General features: G+C 37.7%; 1 protein-coding gene across 3 annotated transcripts in view; it reads right to left on the reverse strand.

Annotated features, from left to right (window-relative positions):
- RUNX1T1 (RUNX1 partner transcriptional co-repressor 1) overlaps positions 1–18,060 on the reverse strand; it is a 115,533-nt gene that overhangs the window by 22,924 nt on the left and 74,549 nt on the right. For all 3 annotated transcript variants that reach the window (XM_053978571.1, XM_053978562.1, XM_053978555.1), the window contains 4 exons: positions 14,445–14,626; positions 6,345–6,595; positions 5,032–5,117; positions 4,199–4,400 (listed from right to left, as the gene is read on the reverse strand). In XM_053978571.1, the coding sequence (XP_053834546.1) occupies positions 4,199–4,400; positions 5,032–5,117; positions 6,345–6,595; positions 14,445–14,626 (721 nt within the window). The remainder of the gene's footprint in view (positions 1–4,198; positions 4,401–5,031; positions 5,118–6,344; positions 6,596–14,444; positions 14,627–18,060) is intronic.

Raw genomic sequence — 18,060 nt, forward strand, 5'->3', positions numbered from 1 at the left:
AAATAAATTAAATATATATGCCTTTTTATGTATTTATGTGGTTTCCATATTTCATATGCAAGTTCTGCTTCATTCTATCCTATAATAAATGTAACACCATTAGTGGGACACAGAAAACAAACAAAAAAAATCTCAGAGCAACAAATAAAAAATATTCACTGCCTTGTTCATAAGAGTCAAGTTCAAAAGTGTGCCAGTTCCACATAATGAAATATAGAGATAGAGATCTGAAGGTGGGCATTACTGAATGAGACTACCTTGCAAACCTAGTTGAGGGCAATTGCTCCCAGTATTTTTAAGTACATCTTTGCCCTTCTTTGCCCTCTAATACATTTTTGTGGCTATTGCAACACTCCTTGAAATTGTGTTAAAAATATAGTTGTTGTGTTCTCATTGTAAAAGAAAAAGTAAAGAAAAGCCACATAGGTACTGTATTACTGAATCATCTTCAAGCAGAGGCCACGTCAGAACTGAGTACTGAGAACACACAGTGTTCCTGCAGTTGGAGCCCTACCTAACAGCATGCACTTCCACAAAGCCACAATCTAGCCCAAACCTCCTATGCAGAGAGTGGATTAAGAGCAATACTTAATGTCATCAGTGACCAGTATCACAGAGGCTTTGCATTCTGGAATTACAAGTTATAAATGTTACTGTGGTATTCACAGCATTACGGTTCGCTCATGTTGAGACTATCATGCATATCACAGCACTGCTGATTATCTGCAAATGGCAAAGGAGCAGGTTTATCACCACAGCATGAACAGACGTGTTGGCAGGAATGCTCTGGCTAACACTGAAAACATGCTGGTGAACAGCTTCAGAAAAAATAAAAAGGGTCTCAAAGGGTTAACATCTAAAAGTGTATTAAGAAATGGCTAACCTGTGTGTTTTTGACAAATTCCTACACTTCTGAGAATCCTGGTTTCCTGAGGCAAATCCTGCAGGTATTGCACTCTTCAGTTGAAGATTTCGAACTCTATTTTGTAAGATTTCCATTCAGATAAATTCAACAGACACAAAATATCAACACTGCTGCAGACCTTCTGATGTGTGCCTGCTCCACTTATCTAGAGCCACAGCTGCACTTAGTATGGTTATAGATCTTGTTTATAACCCACGATGCTGAAGAACCCTCATCTTTAATTTATCCCACTGTGTGTATTTCAGTATACAGTGTCTGATATGGGTAATTATTCACTATTAGGATGAAAGTTGCAGTCCTGCTGCAGTATATAGTACTGAAATTCTTCAGCAGAAATGGAGGACTCAGATGATGTATTATTCACTTCATAGACCATCACAGTTAATCAAGTGAATATATATAAAGTCTGAGTCATTTTTAGACTTTCATAAACATGTATTATTCAGACTGAAAAGACCCTCTTACCTTCAGCACATTCTTGGAGAATAATGGGAGCTGGCTAATGTGTGTATTGGATTACATTACATTAAAATGAATGATCAAGTATTTAATTTAATTTTTTAATTAAAAATATCAACAGAAAAATATTGACCAGATATTGCAAACTTCCAGGCTCAACATGATTTACACAGATGTCAAATAAAAGAAGCACAAAAATCTTTGACAGGAAAAAAGGTCTACTGGTTCAAAATGACAACCAGAATTTTCTTCAATTACTTTTCAACTCAAACTATCCATGCTGGATCTCAGCTCAGAGTTTTTCAGCAAGACCTATCTATGAAGACTGTGGCATAATGTTTGCAATGAGAAGTTATCACTTCAGTGATGATATTTGAATTGTAAAGAAAAAGAAACAAAGGCACAGATAATGTAGCCATATGGCCCCCTTTTTTTTTCTCTCTTGCTAGTGGAGATGACAGGATGGACTTAAAGGCTGGATTGCCTTGTTGAAAAAAAATCCCAAAAAAAAGGTACAAAGGGAAATCACTGACATTTAGAATCTCTGTAGAAAAAAACCCAATATTTACATGCTGTGGTACTTTAATTAAAATATTGCAGGAATTCTTCAATCCCTTTTTTCCCACTTCAAAACTAAAATAAAAAGCCCTAAAGCATCTCAAGGCTCACAGACACTGCTTTAGTTTCATTATATCTCTGAATGTTAGGAGTTTTCATTTTGTTAACTAGATTACTACCAGATTTGAGGAAATATAAGGATTAGCTTTCCATAGACTCCAAAGTATTTTCTCCCTGTCATGTCATACATAAAACCACTTCTTACCAATATTTGCAACTGGCATGGATACTACATCACTGAAGCAATCCAAGTTTCATGTTTATGAGTCTCAGAAATATTTTTTCAACCAAATAACCACAGTGGACATGTTAAAATTGAATGGACTCCAACCAGTTAATTTGTACCCACAGTACTGCAGAGCTGACTGATGTGTCCAATGCCAAAGACTGTGCTGTATGATTATCTTTTAAGCCAGAAGACTTTGCTCTTTCCAAGAATTCATCTTGACAAATACACAAACAAATGCTAATATAGGGATCTAACTGTAATGCTTGATCTTCATTTTATCTTATGTACCTGATCTTATGTTCAGGTGATGACTATTTTTCTTGAATTGTAATATTATCTATAAAGTTTTGATGAATGAAAGTTTTGATGAAAGTTTTTAAACTCAAGTTACCGTTCATTTTTTCTACCTACTAAGTATGCAAGCACCATGGCCTGTCTCTTTTTGCATCACAGCTTCACTAGAGAAGTAAGCCACTTCTTTAGATCTACTCACAAGTGTTCTTCCTGAAGCTGCAGATGTGACTGACATTTCATATGCCATATTTATGACTCTTTCTTTACATTACATTTAGCACTGTTCATACAAGCCATTACCTGAATACTTTCTGAGAAAGGATCCTCTAGGGACTAGACTTACTAGTGGACTATGCAAACATTTCTATAACATTTCTTATTGGAGCACATTTATAGAGCTATTGACTCAAGTAATTTGAAACACACACCCAAAAAAGATTTGTTTGTTATCAAGAGGCACTAAATATTACAGTAGTAGCTCTAGTTTTTTACAGTATTACAGTAGTAACTCTAGAAATTTACTAAGAGAATGATGGAGATGGGATTAGATTTGTTTCTCTGTTTTTCGATTTGCAATTAAATAAAATTTCGACTTAGTAAGTTATTCTTAAAGGCAAAAGGAAAACAGTTAAAATATAGTTACAAAATAACACACATTCTACTGACTCTATTCTGTAATTCTAGTAACAAACACAATTTATGATGATTTTGAGTAGATTACATTGGATACAGACAATTTATTTTTTATAAGACAATATTAGACAAGCAAGCATAGAATCCTCTTGTCTTCAAAAGAGCAAGAACAACAAAAAGATATCACTGAGATGCTTCTTTACCAGATCTGCCACGAAAGTGAGAACATGGGGTAGAAAAAGGCCAAAATACTAGTAACTTACAGAAAGCCCCCAAATTAAAAGCTTGTTTATAGAGCAGAGTCCTCTTAGAGTAGTTGTGTGAGGTACTGTGCGGGAGTGACTGTGAAAGTCTGCAAGGGGCAACTGTTTGATCTGGTCCTTGTAAGGCAGCTGCAGCCCACCCAGCTCCAGTTCTACTGCCTGAGCCAAGGCCTGCACAGCTCCATGGAACTACACACAAACAGTCCTCAGACACACCTGCACAAGCTGCAGCTATGGACACAGACCTAGGAGGATCATGTGTGCATGACTGTGAGCATTCCAGATCTTGTTCCTTTCTTAAACAGAAACCATGTACACCCAAGAAGTGCCTATTTCTTTACAACTCCATTTTCTTAGAAAGATGACTTCCAAGTTAAGTAATTTGATTTAAGAAGGTGAAAGCCCTCTTGTTTTAAATTGCAAACAATCCAGGAGCACCTACAGATTTTTTTAATCAGGAAAGAGAAGGAGTCAGAAGGGACAGAGTCAGTGCACATCTCACTGCTCTGCCACCCCTACATGACAGTCTGTCCTCCCACTCCACCCTCTTAGACTTTGCTGAATAAAAAGCAAATTACCAAGCATCACCCAAAAAACCTCAAGCCATTCCACCCAGAAACACCACTGTTTGGGCATAAGAGTTATAGTGAATTCAGCAGTCAGCAGAGAGGAATCATCACTACAACAGATGAATCAGAAGAACAAATGCAAATGTCATCTATCCCTTAGCTGAGCTGAAAGAGAATCAGTACACGATTTTCAATGAGGATACTGTACCTAACGAAACTGGATCTGGATTCACTGGACTCTGCTGTCTGGAATGACTACTGCTGCTGTTTCCGCCTTTTTTTAAATCCTCCGCATCACTGTACCGCCGTATCCAGTAATTCAGCTCCTCGCGGTCTGCTTCCTGACATCGCCGTAGGACAGTGAGAGATCGTCTGGTTTTTTCCACCATGTCCATTATACAGTTCAACAACTGTTCACAGCAGTGGATGAAGCACAGGAACAAAGAAGAACTTTTTATTCATAAAGTGATATAATAATAAAGAAAACATCAATGTACTGAGTACATGGGTTTTAATAATGAATGAGTCCCTCTCTGTTAACCTCAACTATAGCTGAACAATTCTAGACTTGTTTTAAGAATGACAATCTCTTCCTTTTTAACTGGTGATCCTAAACTATACAGATATGGACTTACAGGAAAAAGAGCAAAGACAAGGAGAAAACAACTGAACAGGCTGTAGTTCTGCCACTAGTATTACATGGCACCGCAGAGGACACAAGATGTGGTCCAGAAGTGATGCCTACAAATTTTACAAGAGCTAATAAATTCAGGAACAAATCCAAGCCCCAGATCCAGCGTTTATAGAGAAAGTCCATTCCTCTTTTGGCAGACTGTAATAATTAGGATAATGCAGGAGACACTTATCAGCAAGGCCTGGTATGAAGTATCTAATGGGGAACATCAAGCCTTCTGATTTAATAAGCAAAGCTTTCAAAACCTGTCCTGGAATTCAGATCAGTTTTAAAATAAAAATTTTAAATTCCTATCTTAGAAAGCTTTTGTTCAGACAATTATACATAAACGGATGTTAAGCCCTTACATGGTCAAGATGTTTCCACTCTTCTGCCCATTCTCTGTCTGTTAGCCTGTGATCAATCATTTCTTCTTGACGCGTGCCATGCAACCCTGCCAAAGAGGAGCAAATTATGTTTACAACGTTGGAAGTCCTCTATGGTGAAAAAAAAAAAAAAAAAACCAGAAGAAAAAAAAGCCTATAGACAAAAACATCATATATTATCTGTTCTAGCATCAGAAATGCCACCACACAAAAAAGGCTTCAAAAAAACCTTTGCTTTAAGTTCTCTTTAGTACTTTTCTTCGCAAAAGATGCTATTGTTTTGTTCAATTTAATATCTTCAATTCTGTAAGTTCTACAGGTTGAAAGATGACCTTTCAAAAATGGACATAGCTCTTTCTGACTATATACAATTATTATATACATAAATATAACATACTACAATATATAATTTTTCATTTGCCCTACTTGAAGTCAGCAAGGCAATTATTTGGTAACTCAGTGCATATAATACTAGCTGTACTTCAGAGAGTTGAAAAAATATTAGTATAAACTCAGTGTTATTTCACTAAATACAGTAATTACTACCATGTCAACAGAGCATCATTAAGGGTTCATCCCTCCACAGATGTTTAAACAACATGTGGTTAAAATGTAGCACATATATCAGAGCAGCTGACAACAAGATACAACCAAGCCAGTATTTATTATCAACACTTAAGGGGAACCAACACTTGTTCTTTGCTTAACCTCCTCTATACAGATGCTGAATATTTGTAAGTGTTCCTCTTTTACTGAAGATTTGTTTTAAACAAGGAAAAACAGTAAGTGCAGATGTGAAGCAAAATCCTAGAGCATCAGGCATCCCATTAAACCAAACCGTGCTGTGTGGGGTGTGGCTGGTACTTCTGGTGTTCACATCCTCCACACTCTGGACATGTCACACACAAAACACTTCTCTGAAAGATAACAACTTTCTTCTGCTCTAAGCTGAAATGCTGAAATCAAGCTATTTTGATGTTGCTATCATCACAAATCTGACATTAGAAGAAAAATGAAAGGCTCTACCTATCCTTGCCTACCATACACCTGAGTGTCCATGTCATCCATGCAGCTTTGAAAACACAGGTTCCTCCCATTTCTGACCCTCTTACTTAGAGACACAATTCAATCCACTTTTACAAATACAGCTCTGAAATAAGGCCATTAAAAGCAGCTGGATGGAAAAACAGCCATAAAGGCTATATCTGAACTACAGATAAAAATGTCCGGTTCACACAGAGTTACAAGGGAAACAGAAACCCATAAAAACAATGCAGAAAATCAACGTGCCTTACCCATAGGTCTGTTTCTGTCCCTGAGGTCCCTGTGATTGGGGTGTCTGTATGAGTCCCTGTAGTGGTGGGCAATGGCCATATCATCCAAACGATAATGCTGAGGTGGAGGTGGGGTGGGATGAGGCAGACCATTGGGCTGATAAGATAAGCCATTATTTGGACTGTACCGCTGGCCTGGGCTAATAGTGCAGGGCCGCTTGCTTGGATGCTCTGAGTGCAAAGGCTCTCTGTCAAAGCCATTTTCTTTGGTTCTGAAAAACAAAGCAAAGGAACTTTAATTCACTTAGTGAATAGAGCTTGGGAACATGCACCCCCACCTACACATGCAGCTTCAGGAACTAAAGTTTGTTCTTTCACTTTGCTCCAAATGTGTGGAGTTGCAGAACATCTCATAACACTGCTGATTCGAAACATACAAAGGACTCATTCACCTTGTCTAACCATCCCTGTAACTTGAGAACTACTATCAGGGTGAGCCTTCTGACAGAGCCACCTAATGAGGGGCTGGAGAGCAAGCAGCCTGAGCTGAGATCACACACTGATGGGGTGGATACACATGCAGTTACAGAGGTGAAACCATCAACTGATAAATGAAACTAGGGACCAAGAAATTCCTGTTTTCAGTAGTGCTATAGCTTATAGTGATTAGGAGAAATCTGCAGTTCAAGAAATGTTTTTTTTTAAAGAGGATACCAGAAAGTCTAGCAGTGCATGGCAGTGTGCTGAAGCTCAGCATACAATGAGCTCCCATCAAGATCAGTGTAACACAGAGCCTTCGGGGAAGAATTGACTCTAAATGATGAGAAATGCATCCTTCAGAGATTTTTGCACCATCTGGGCTATTCCAGTCAAAGGTGCTGTGACTATCATTAATTTTGCAGGAAGATGTGGTTAGACTCAAGTCCTCAGTAATGTTCAGGATTTCCCACTCCATTACTCTTAGACAGGGGGTTTTATGCTCAGGCAACTTGGAAGAGTGACTGAGGAGAAGGACAAGGGTTTTTTTTTATGTTCTTGTTACTCTTTAATTAAATTCATAATCAGCTATTTCCAAAGAACTCTCTACTTGACACCTCTGCCTGAGAACCTTGAACTCACCCTGAACTAATTCTCCATTAAAATTATATTTTAAACAACCCACAAACGAACAAACAAACAAAAACTAAAAAGATAAGAAAAATATAAGAAAAACAAACCAAAAAAACCCACAAACAAACAAAAAACCACCCTACAGTTACTTCGACAGGTTCACAATCCTTTTGGGGAAGTTTCATTTCACTGAAATGTTTGGGGTTTTTTTAACCACATGAATAAAGAAAACCTAAAAAATATTAGCTTTGATCAGAATGTTTCTTAGATATAAATATTGCAAACTGAGGTTTCATTCCTCCCTCCAAAAACCTTTATAACTGCTGTCATATTCCAGCTTTTTTATAAAAGAACTTTATCCTCTGGAAGAAAGGGATGGTATAATATATCATTCCTAGTAATAACACAATTTTTGACACTGACAGAAAGGCAAATTTGAGCAAATTTTCTAGTTTGCCTGTTCTTAAAAACAACTGTTCTACAACAAACCTTCCCCCAGAAACCAATCAACCACCCTCGAGGGACTGTCTGTGGGGAAACAGTGCATTAATTGTCACCCCTCAACAGGTTCCCATTTATCACCAATGAGAGGAAGGATGAAACCAAATCATTGCCAATATCCTCTGAGAGAGAGAATCAAACTAAGATCTTGTTACTAGCAGCAGGAAATTAAAAGGTGGGCTGCATTGTTTTCAGAAGGAGTGAAGCAATTTCTCAGAGACCTCACCAAAATTACTAATGCCAGAGAAGCTGCAGGTATATATATATTTCACTAAACTGTAATTTGGCAAAAATTTCACCAGCACAGCAGGACATCTATTCTCATTTTGGGCAGATATAAAAGACATACTTTGCTAAATTGGAGCATGCACCTTGTTCCAAAAGAAATGCAGCATGGCTGTGAAAACTCCTAACCAAGAAAACCTGAGGTCCATCATGTATTTTTTATTACTTTTGGCATGATGTACCTGCTTGCAATAACTCCCAATAGGTGGTGATGTTTCTGACAGCTCTTCAAGACAAGTTCGTATTTAGTGGCTGGTGTGTGTTTTCTTTGCATATATTTACTCAAACTCAGTGTGCCAATCTTCCAGTTGTCAAAATACTATGCAAGCAAAAGAAATGGACTTTTCTGTCTGTAAAAGGCAAACTAATAATTCACCCTAAGTCCTTTAGTACTACAGTTAGAATGTTCTCTAATTTAGATGGGTAAAAGTCAGAAACAGCAAACAATTAAATAACTCGTGGACTTGATCACTGAGATAAAACTGGGACAAGTGGGAATCCAGTTTTCCTTTTCTACACTACAGCTCGATGTTAAAATAATTTATTTTCATACAAATGTATATATTTGCACCTAATGTACGGGTATTTCTGTGTTTTTTAAGAATGCTTTGTACTTAATTATCTTAACTGGAATGCACTGGAAAACACACCAGCATATCTACTGAACTCCGACTAACATAGAAACTAACATGACTTTTGAAAACATATTTACTGAAATTCTGTTTTTGCTATTATGCTGGGTAACGGCTGTCATGTTTTTTCTGGGTGTAAAAATTTAACTCTACAATTTGTTGTTATATTTTCTGCACTGACCAAATAAACAGCTTACCAGAATACCAGAATGAGACTGTATATAAACTCATTTTATGTTTCTGACCACATAAAAATATAAAAAAAGGTAACAACTTAGAAAACCTCATCAGAAGAGGAATCGCTGCCAAATTTACTATAGCTGAATACACTGAAGAGAGTGATAAAAGTCAAGGTACTGAAGAATGCCATAATTCAGATGCTCTGAATTTGACCTACTAGTCTGCTTCTGATCTCAGTCCATCTCATTCTTTTAGGTCTCACTCCCTGGGGGCAATTCCCAGGTGCCAGCATTTTCCCAGGTGCCTGAGGAAGCACTCCTGTTTCCCAGTAACTGGCACACCCATGTGAATAGTAGTTCCAAATATAACACCATCACAATTTTAATCTGCTTTCATCTGATTTTGCAAAGTAACCAGAAGCTGTAGAGAGGAAATAACAGTGTATGTGTAGGAAACATAACTGACACTTTTTTCCTTACTCCTCTTGGAGTGGATTTTCCTTGATGTGCCTATAAATCAACACTGTTGTTTGGAAAATTGGCAATATGACAAAGATGGAGTCCTTCAGCTATAAACACAGAAGGGGTCATTTTACTTGAAGTCATGATTTACTTAGATTAAAGACAGAGGAATAGACACTTCTTTTTAGCCTGTACGCATTTAATAGAATTTATGTTGTTTTTAGGTTGTGATTTCAGTTTTAAATTATTGCAATTTATGGACAATTTCTTGGGTAGAAAATCTGACCATGCAAAACTGCCTTGGCTAGAAAATTAGGTTTCACCTGATCAAGAGTATTACATGAATTTCAAAGAATAAAGTCAGCTTACAAGAATGAGACAAAGCTGTTCACCTACTATTTGTGCAAGATGAGTTGATTTAAACTGACTTCCACCGATAAAGGTTTGATGAATCAAACAAATGATAATGCTTTGCTGGAATAAAGTAGCTGTTTATAATACTGTGTAACAAAAGAAAATTACTTTTCTGCCTTGCCAACAGTTCATATTACAAAAATTCTTTTAAAATTCCTCATAATTACACATGGCATTAAAGGAGCACAGATGTAAGAGCTGTGAGCATCCTTCACCTTACTGAGATACTCAGGAGCCTCTTCAAATAAGATTTACCTAGCAGTATTATTGAAGTTGATCTCTGTGCCCAAGTACCTTGGACATGTATTTCATGTCATTGGTTCCAAGTGTACCGCAACCACAGCAGCACTTTCTAAAGTCGCAACACAGTCATGGCCACTTTTGTTTTCTTCTCACTCAAAATAATGCTACTCTAACAGAATTTTTTGTTATCCCATATCCACTTTGTAGAGAACTGTCATAAATGTAGAGTCACTATATGACATGCTCACATGCCATCAGCCCTTTCCAGCAAGCTCAAAGGATGAGTAATTAGCACAAAGTTTTTTGTTGTTAATGTATTTTAAATCATGTGATTTATAATTAAGTATTCATTTACCAAAATAAAAACTCACTGTGGTCCAAGTTCCTTTGCTTTACTACAGTAGAATGTAAACTCCAAAACTTGTAAACAAAATACATTGAACACTTTGTTCATGACATGTCATGAACAAATTACCAAAATGTGTTGTCTCCTCAGGTGTCAGTTTTCCTCTCTTGCAGTGACTGATGGTTCCCAGTGTTATTACAGAAACAGATTGATCTTTTTAATGAGCTAGTTTAATAGACTCCAAAATCTCACCGTGGCTGCTCATCCATGTCAGACCATATGCACCAAGAAAACATTCAGTAAAACACAAAGCTTGGCTGTCAGATTGCTCTATAAAACCTCACATACAGTAGACTTGGATATGCAGATAAATAACAAGAATTGGGAAATGGATATGCAAAAAGGTTTCTGAAATTATAAGCAGAAAAAAATACTGTATGTGGATTTTCTTCAACAAAAAATCATGAGGCAGCTGTGGTTACATGTAACACTTGTTCCACTTTCTTTGCCTAATCCTCTACTGTACTCTTCCTCTAGTGGTATCAGTGGTATGCAGTTATCCATGCCCAAATGAAAAACATAAATGTGTATGCATATATGTAACGTATACATTATATACAATGCTTACCAGTGCATAACTATATATCTATACATCTATATCATATGCCTTGGGAAGTGAAAAAGATACCACAGTTTACTTCAGTGAGACACACATCTTCAATCAAAATTACTCCAGCTGTACTTAGTTCTCCTGGAAAGATGTGGCCTTTGGGCAATCTTTTTTCATTTACTAGCCATGGAGTCCCAGTAAAACCTTCCCTTAAAGTATGTCTGCTATCTTCTGCTGAATTTTTATTAGTATATTTGAAAATTACTTATATTTCTAAACAAAAGGTATATACATTTCCAGATGTTTCCTCATGCTCCTCTGTAAACAATTAAAATAATTAATAGTGTAACGACTATAAAGCCAGACAAGTATTTGGTTTCAATACTCACTCAGTCTAGGCATGTTCTGCCTCTGAGGACAGTTTTTTGTGGTTGATTTACTTACATTATCCAAATTAAAAGGTATGCAGACTCCAATTCAGTGAATTTAAGAATCTTTCCAAAAGCATCTTGTTCTTTTTACTAAATCTGTTGCACAAATGTTCTTGAGTGCACAAAACAACTCCACTGAACTTGGCTTAGCCAACACTATCACTTTTTTTTTCTGTATAGCTTTTATTATAGTCATAGGCAATGGAGAAGTAGATGTAATTAACCAGCGACAGGGTTGCTTGACACTGAACAAAACCAACTTATTTTTTAAGCTCAAGGTACCATTCCAATTAGAGCACTGGGCGGTCTCTTTTCACGTGAGCCTTTTTCATTACAGCAAACATAACAGAATTTTTTGTTACCCCAGCTGCAGGGTCAAAAAGGAAGGATGGGTTTTTCTGAAACACCACTTCCCCAGAACTGAGGAGCTGAATTTCAGGCTGCAACTGACAGAAGCTGCTGCACCTTGGAGTGTGCAGGCCAATGGGACACCCCATGCTACACCCTCCCTGGACCCTGGGAATTTAAACACAGGCTCTTACCCACAGTGGAAGTTAAACTGTCTAGCCCTCACCCCAAAAGCTGCATTACTACCTGTGGAGGAACTGAAGGCTCTCCAAGTTGTTCACAGCCTAAGAGAGACTTCAGTTGTGAAGGCAAAGGCACTTGACTTTGCATGCAGAGATCCAGGAATTTTAAGAGCACCTACATATTTTAACTAAAAGGAAATGCTGAGAAAAAAATTCATAAACCATACCCAAAATTCTCTAGGTCTGGGCCTCAGTTTTAACTAAAAGATGAAGGCTGACTTTAAAATCCAGTATTCTCCTGATCTGCTGGTCCCTTTATGTACTAATCTTATGTCCTTTTTGCTATAAAACCAGTACAGGGTCTTTCCATTACAAAGTTCTTGTCCTAGTCTCTACCTGCATCACCCATCTTCTCCTTCACAAGCAGGACTGAAGATAATACAGGTGAGACAGTACTTACTACGAAATAGCCAAAATTCAACACCGTCAAACAGGGTCTCAAAGAGAGGGAGCATTACTCCAAATGCAAAGGATGGAAAGCAAAGGAAAGACTTTCTTTTGCATTTTTCCTTTATGGCCTTAAGGGAAATATGAGTAATGCTCCTCTCTACTAACAGGAAAAAAAAATGAGTTAGGGCTGTCAGGAAAGCACATCCTTTTTCTTGTCTGTATTCTGTCAAGCAATACCTCACTGGCTTACGAGAAAATTTCATGTGTGTCTATCTCCTTGTAGGAAAAATGTTGTGTCTGCTGCTGACACTGGAATACAGTATGCTACATTTAAGTTATTCACAAGATATTAAGAGGCCTTTTTTTGCTACACTACTCTGCAAAGACTGAGAATATACAGAACTACCCCAAGGTGCTAAATTTCAGCTTTGGAAAAATTATTTCATTGCATATAGTAATCATGTTTCTGAGGTGCAAAAACATGCTTGTATTAACCCCAATAGCTTCTTCAGTTTGGTCTAGTTATCTGGAAAAACTGGCAGAAAGAAGGTACATATAAAAGGAGCTTTTCAGCTTATACCTTAATTTTCTTGCTGGTTCATTGTGATTTTTCTGAAACACAATCTCAGCCAAACTAATTTCAAATACTTTCACATCTTTTTTTATCTAACGGCTATGTGACTTTAAATTTTACTGTTCACTTCTGGCTATGAGAACTTTAAAGCTGTGAGCTTTCAGGCTTTGTTTTCTCTTTATTTTTGTGCCATTCAAGCCTGTTCCAACACAAAAATGTCACCTGTACAAAGTTACAAGGCTTCTTGACTTTGCAAATCATCTTTTTCATTTAAAAGATAACTAGGACACTTGCATACCGAAGGCATACAGGTAGTGGTATTTGGCTGAACGGCATAGTAAGTTTTCCACACTATAAAACCCATGGGAAACAAATCAATGAAAAATACAAGACCTGAGTTTCCCAAAGGTAAAATGTAAGTGCCAGTTGAATTTCTAACATTAGCATAGGAAGGCGGTTAAAAGTAAATAACCACTAGAGTAATTTCCTTGTAACACTAAACAAAGAACTTTATTCCAAAAAATAAAAAACTGTTCCATACCCCTAAAGCCACTGTACTTCACACACATACATTCACTTACCCCATTTCTGCATGGACTCTTCTCAGCTCAACAACAAAACAGATTGCAGTGAACATTTATCCTCTTTGAAAGAAATACCCTTATGCATATTCCCTGTATGGATATGGAAATATGGCACAACAGAAGGAGTCAAAGCCCTGAGTGTGCTCTGGGGTTTGCCTTGTACTTCCCAATATAAATGCCTAGCGACTCTCCTCACATTTAATGTTGAGTTCCACAAAACGTCAGATGCAAAGGACTTGCATATGGAGCTGGCATGATCTGCTTCTTGGCACTTCATGACAGAAGTGCTGTGCACAAAGTACTACAGTACTGGCTGACCATTACTTCTGTGTGGATATGACCACAGTTTGTCCTGAGGTGACTGAATCAGTGTGTGCATGTATTGTGTTTATATACTCAGGAATGTGTATGTAGCTCTCTCTCCATATACACATGTAAGTATGTATATGTAGACATGTATAAGCAGAGCCTGTTATGAAAGGGCATGGGGAATGATTTTAAGCTAATAACAGAGTAGATTCAGACTAGGAAGAAATTTTTAATATGGAACCTGCTGAAACACTGGTTTCCCAGAGAGGTAGTGGATGCACCATCTCTGGAAACATTGACAGTCAGGTTGGATCTGAGGGCAGGACAGGACCCACACCCAGGGAACACCATCCAAGTATCCCCCCCAGCACCCACCCTCTGCTGCCCCTGTGCTGGTGGGGCTCAGCACCTCCGGCCCACAGACCTCCTGAGCAGGGCAGGAAAGGCACGGTGCTGCTCACCTGTCTGGAGTTCGCCTCTTCCCGTTTTCGTTCACATCGAGAAGCAGCTCTGAGGAGTCAACAGGTGAGGTGGTGCTGGCATCCAGAAGCAGCTGTTCGTGCTGGGCGAGGTACTGGGCTGGGTTCTGCTTGGCTAGCCTTGCACAGTGCAGCAGCTCCCGCTGCAGCAGGGGCAGATTGGCCTGCAAGAGTGCAGCACGTATTAACAGGGCAGCTTGCAAGCAGTTTCAACAGAGATGAAGAGGAAAAATCAGAAATCAGAGGAAAGCCTGCTTTGAGTTGAAACTGTTGCCATCATTCCCAGCTAGGTTTGTGGTTAGCTGCCTGAAAGCAGGCAGCCTCCAAAAGTGGCTATAGCTGTACTAAATATGCATGGAAGGATAGGAGCTTACCAAAAATGTAACAGAAAACAGTAAATGCTGTGAGAAAACCAGGTCTGAGTGCCACATCTTTAAAGAGGGAAAAAACACTGTCTTGGCTGACTTCTACTTTCTAACTGTCTAAAACCTGATCTCCCATGGAGCAGCTGTTTTCAACAAGTGACAATCCTTTGTTTCCCATTCAGACTGCATTTAGTACTCAGAAACTGTCTGAAACCAGGGGATCTGCAACTCTATAAGCTGCCTCAGTCACCATCCTTTGAGGCCTTGAGGAGAACAGGATCAAGAATAGGATTGCCCTCAGCTTTCCCATTACACTTGCAGTTGCACATTAAGATAAAGATTACAACAAAATCTCACGTTCCAGAGCTTCAGTTAATCACCCGGAGGGCTACAATCCTCCTCCTAGCCAGATGTAGCTTGAAGGATTTCTAACTGTTCTTTCATGGCCCCAGTGGGACTTGGGTCATGGCCTGGAGATTACCAAGACTCAGACAAAGAGAACTGAAAATGCTTGTTGATCCCTGGGCAGCGCATTTTGCCCATCTACTGGGACCACACTTAGTCATACATTTTGCCAGAACAGGTGGAACCCTATGTCCTTTCCCTCTGCAGAGACAGTTATGCATTCTGGGAAACATCTTCCTTTCTCTGTAGCACATGCCAACATTGATACCAAGAAAGGCCATTCATTTTTACCTAATTATTTTTTGTACCATAAAGTGATGTGCCTTGGCCTCTCTTTTTCCATCAATATTGCATGATGATTTTTCACCTTAGAATTTTCAAATATTGGATTAAATTTCATAACCTTTTGTAACTAAAGATAAGACAAAGAATTTCAGTAGCTTCCTTTACTTTTGAAATAACTCTCACTTAAAAAAACCCCAAACCAACAAAACAAAAAAAAAAAAAAACAAAAAACAAACAAAAAAAAAAAAATTAAGCAGGAAAATACTTCTGAAGTCAAAAAAGTTCTAAAAGTAATGTACCTGGAACCAAAAAATAATAGATGAAAAGTTTTGAGCCCAGGATCTTGGTAATTTACTTTGTTAGCATTATAACAATGGCAACTGCTCCAGCACCTGTTGTTACCATAAAAGTAGAACCACTGTGTCACAAAAAATGCCAGAATAGTCAGTACATATGAAACTTTTAACAGTGGTGAAAAAACTAGAAATTGCTATCAGTTATTCATAGGATGGAAAGACAGTTGGATGTGGAATATGGAGGTCTTTTCAGACCTACACAGAACAGAAATATTTTGTGAAAGAACAAAATATCTATTTTCTTTTAGTTATCAGAGAGATAGACTGACTGACTGTGTTGTGAGTAGAGTTTTTCACTTGCTTTAATTTCACTGTTTCTTTAAAACGCTCACACAGAATACAAGTCAAGACACTCAACTACTTCAACTGCCTTGCATGGCAGAAAACAGTTGGAAAACTTAACATATATTTACAAATAAATATCTGGAAGAAATAAAAGAATCAGATCTAGTATTTGACTAGAGGTACATACTTAAAAGATGTATCATCACATCTCAGCAGGCCTGTGACGTAGAAATGTGAAGGCCCTACTTAAGAGGTGAGTAATGAAGTAAGAAGCAATGCATTTGTGTTCCTTATCCACTATCACAAACAAAAGAGGACCTTTTAATGCATAGATACTCCTAGAGACAACCAAATTTTGAACTGTTCAGCAAAAACTGTGATTTGTTTTACTTGTTTACCTTCTCCTAAAGAAGTGTTCATTTTGCCCTTTAACCATAAACACAAACATTTGCAGATAAATTTATCTAAAAAGATTGAACAGATTATCTTTGCACAGAACAAGCATGTACTGCTTTTAATACATTTATTAAGTGTGGATATATTCAGTTCCTTCATTTTTAGAAGTTAGTATAGAAAACTATGATTGACATGCCTTATAATTCGGGCTTGTAATAGCACAAAGTAATATTTGGACAAATACTTAACTTGAAGTCAAGAAAAGCAGTATTTAAAAATTTATAGTTCAGCTCAAGTATTTTCAACTTGCTCAAAACATTGTTCTAACCAATCTTTATCAAACCATATATTAATAAATAATTAGTTTGTTGGGAGAGGATTAATCAGGATACTTGACCTATAGGTAGGTCAAGTGTGCAGACTGCTTCTGGTCACCATGGTCCTGATACACAAGAACTAGTTTTTCGGAAGATAATGAGAACTAATTTTGAATACAGAATGAAACATCAATATTCTCCCTATTGTGAGCAGAGAGAGATGAGGCTCCTAAGGCAACTCAAGCATACTCACAGAGACTCTGAAATACCTCTGTGGCCTTGGACACAGAGGATTGTGCAGAGGTTCTGCTCTAATAGCAAAGGCAGATCTCTATACCTGCAGTAGCACATTGCTGCTGAAGCCTGTAGACATACTTCTGTATCTCTGCATGTGAGAGATACAAACCAGGTCTCAACCAGAGAAACTCTGACTGCAAACAAACATGATACTACTAGCTTACACCACCCTAAATTGTCACACTTCAGTGTCTGAAACATGCTCCACTTTTGGTTTGGATTGGACCTTATATCCTTCAAGATTTAGGCAGTATCTTAGCCTCCTCCGTCAGCAACAGAAATATTTCATCTTATAATTTAAATTGAAATGGCTTCATTAGAACATAGGATAGGATTAGGTTTTGATGTTTTTATAATTGCAAGTTTAAATAAATTATTACAGATATATTAAAAAATAAAGATTTAAATTAAGCCAAATTTGTTCAGAGAGCCTGGGTAACTCAAAATTATCAAATCATATTTATACTGATGCTTAAAACAAATATGCACAGCACATCTATTGAAAAACGGTGTTGGCAGTACTGGACATGTATACCATGTACCACTTAAATTTAATAGATTAAATGCTGCTTAATATTAATATAGAAAATATGCACAAAAAGGCCAGTGAAGGCTTCTGCAGTTGAATGATCTTATCTTCCTCTGAACCAGAATTGGTAGAAAGATAAGCAATTCAATGTCTATTTATTATCTGTAATAGATCAGCGCTCCCTGGCGTGAGGCACTGCACAAACACATGGTGAAGAGTAGCTCCTTTCCCAGAATTTTTATTACAGAAACACAAATATTGGCTTCTGTCTGCAACGTAGCGTTTGGTAGACCTAGCAATCTGTAGTGGATCTAGACCAGACAGGATATACAATGTGTGAAAGGTTTCAAGAAGGTTTGAGTG

This window comes from Vidua macroura, chromosome 1 (genome assembly GCF_024509145.1).
Source record: "Vidua macroura isolate BioBank_ID:100142 chromosome 1, ASM2450914v1, whole genome shotgun sequence".
Classification (NCBI taxonomy): Eukaryota; Metazoa; Chordata; class Aves; order Passeriformes; family Viduidae; genus Vidua; species Vidua macroura.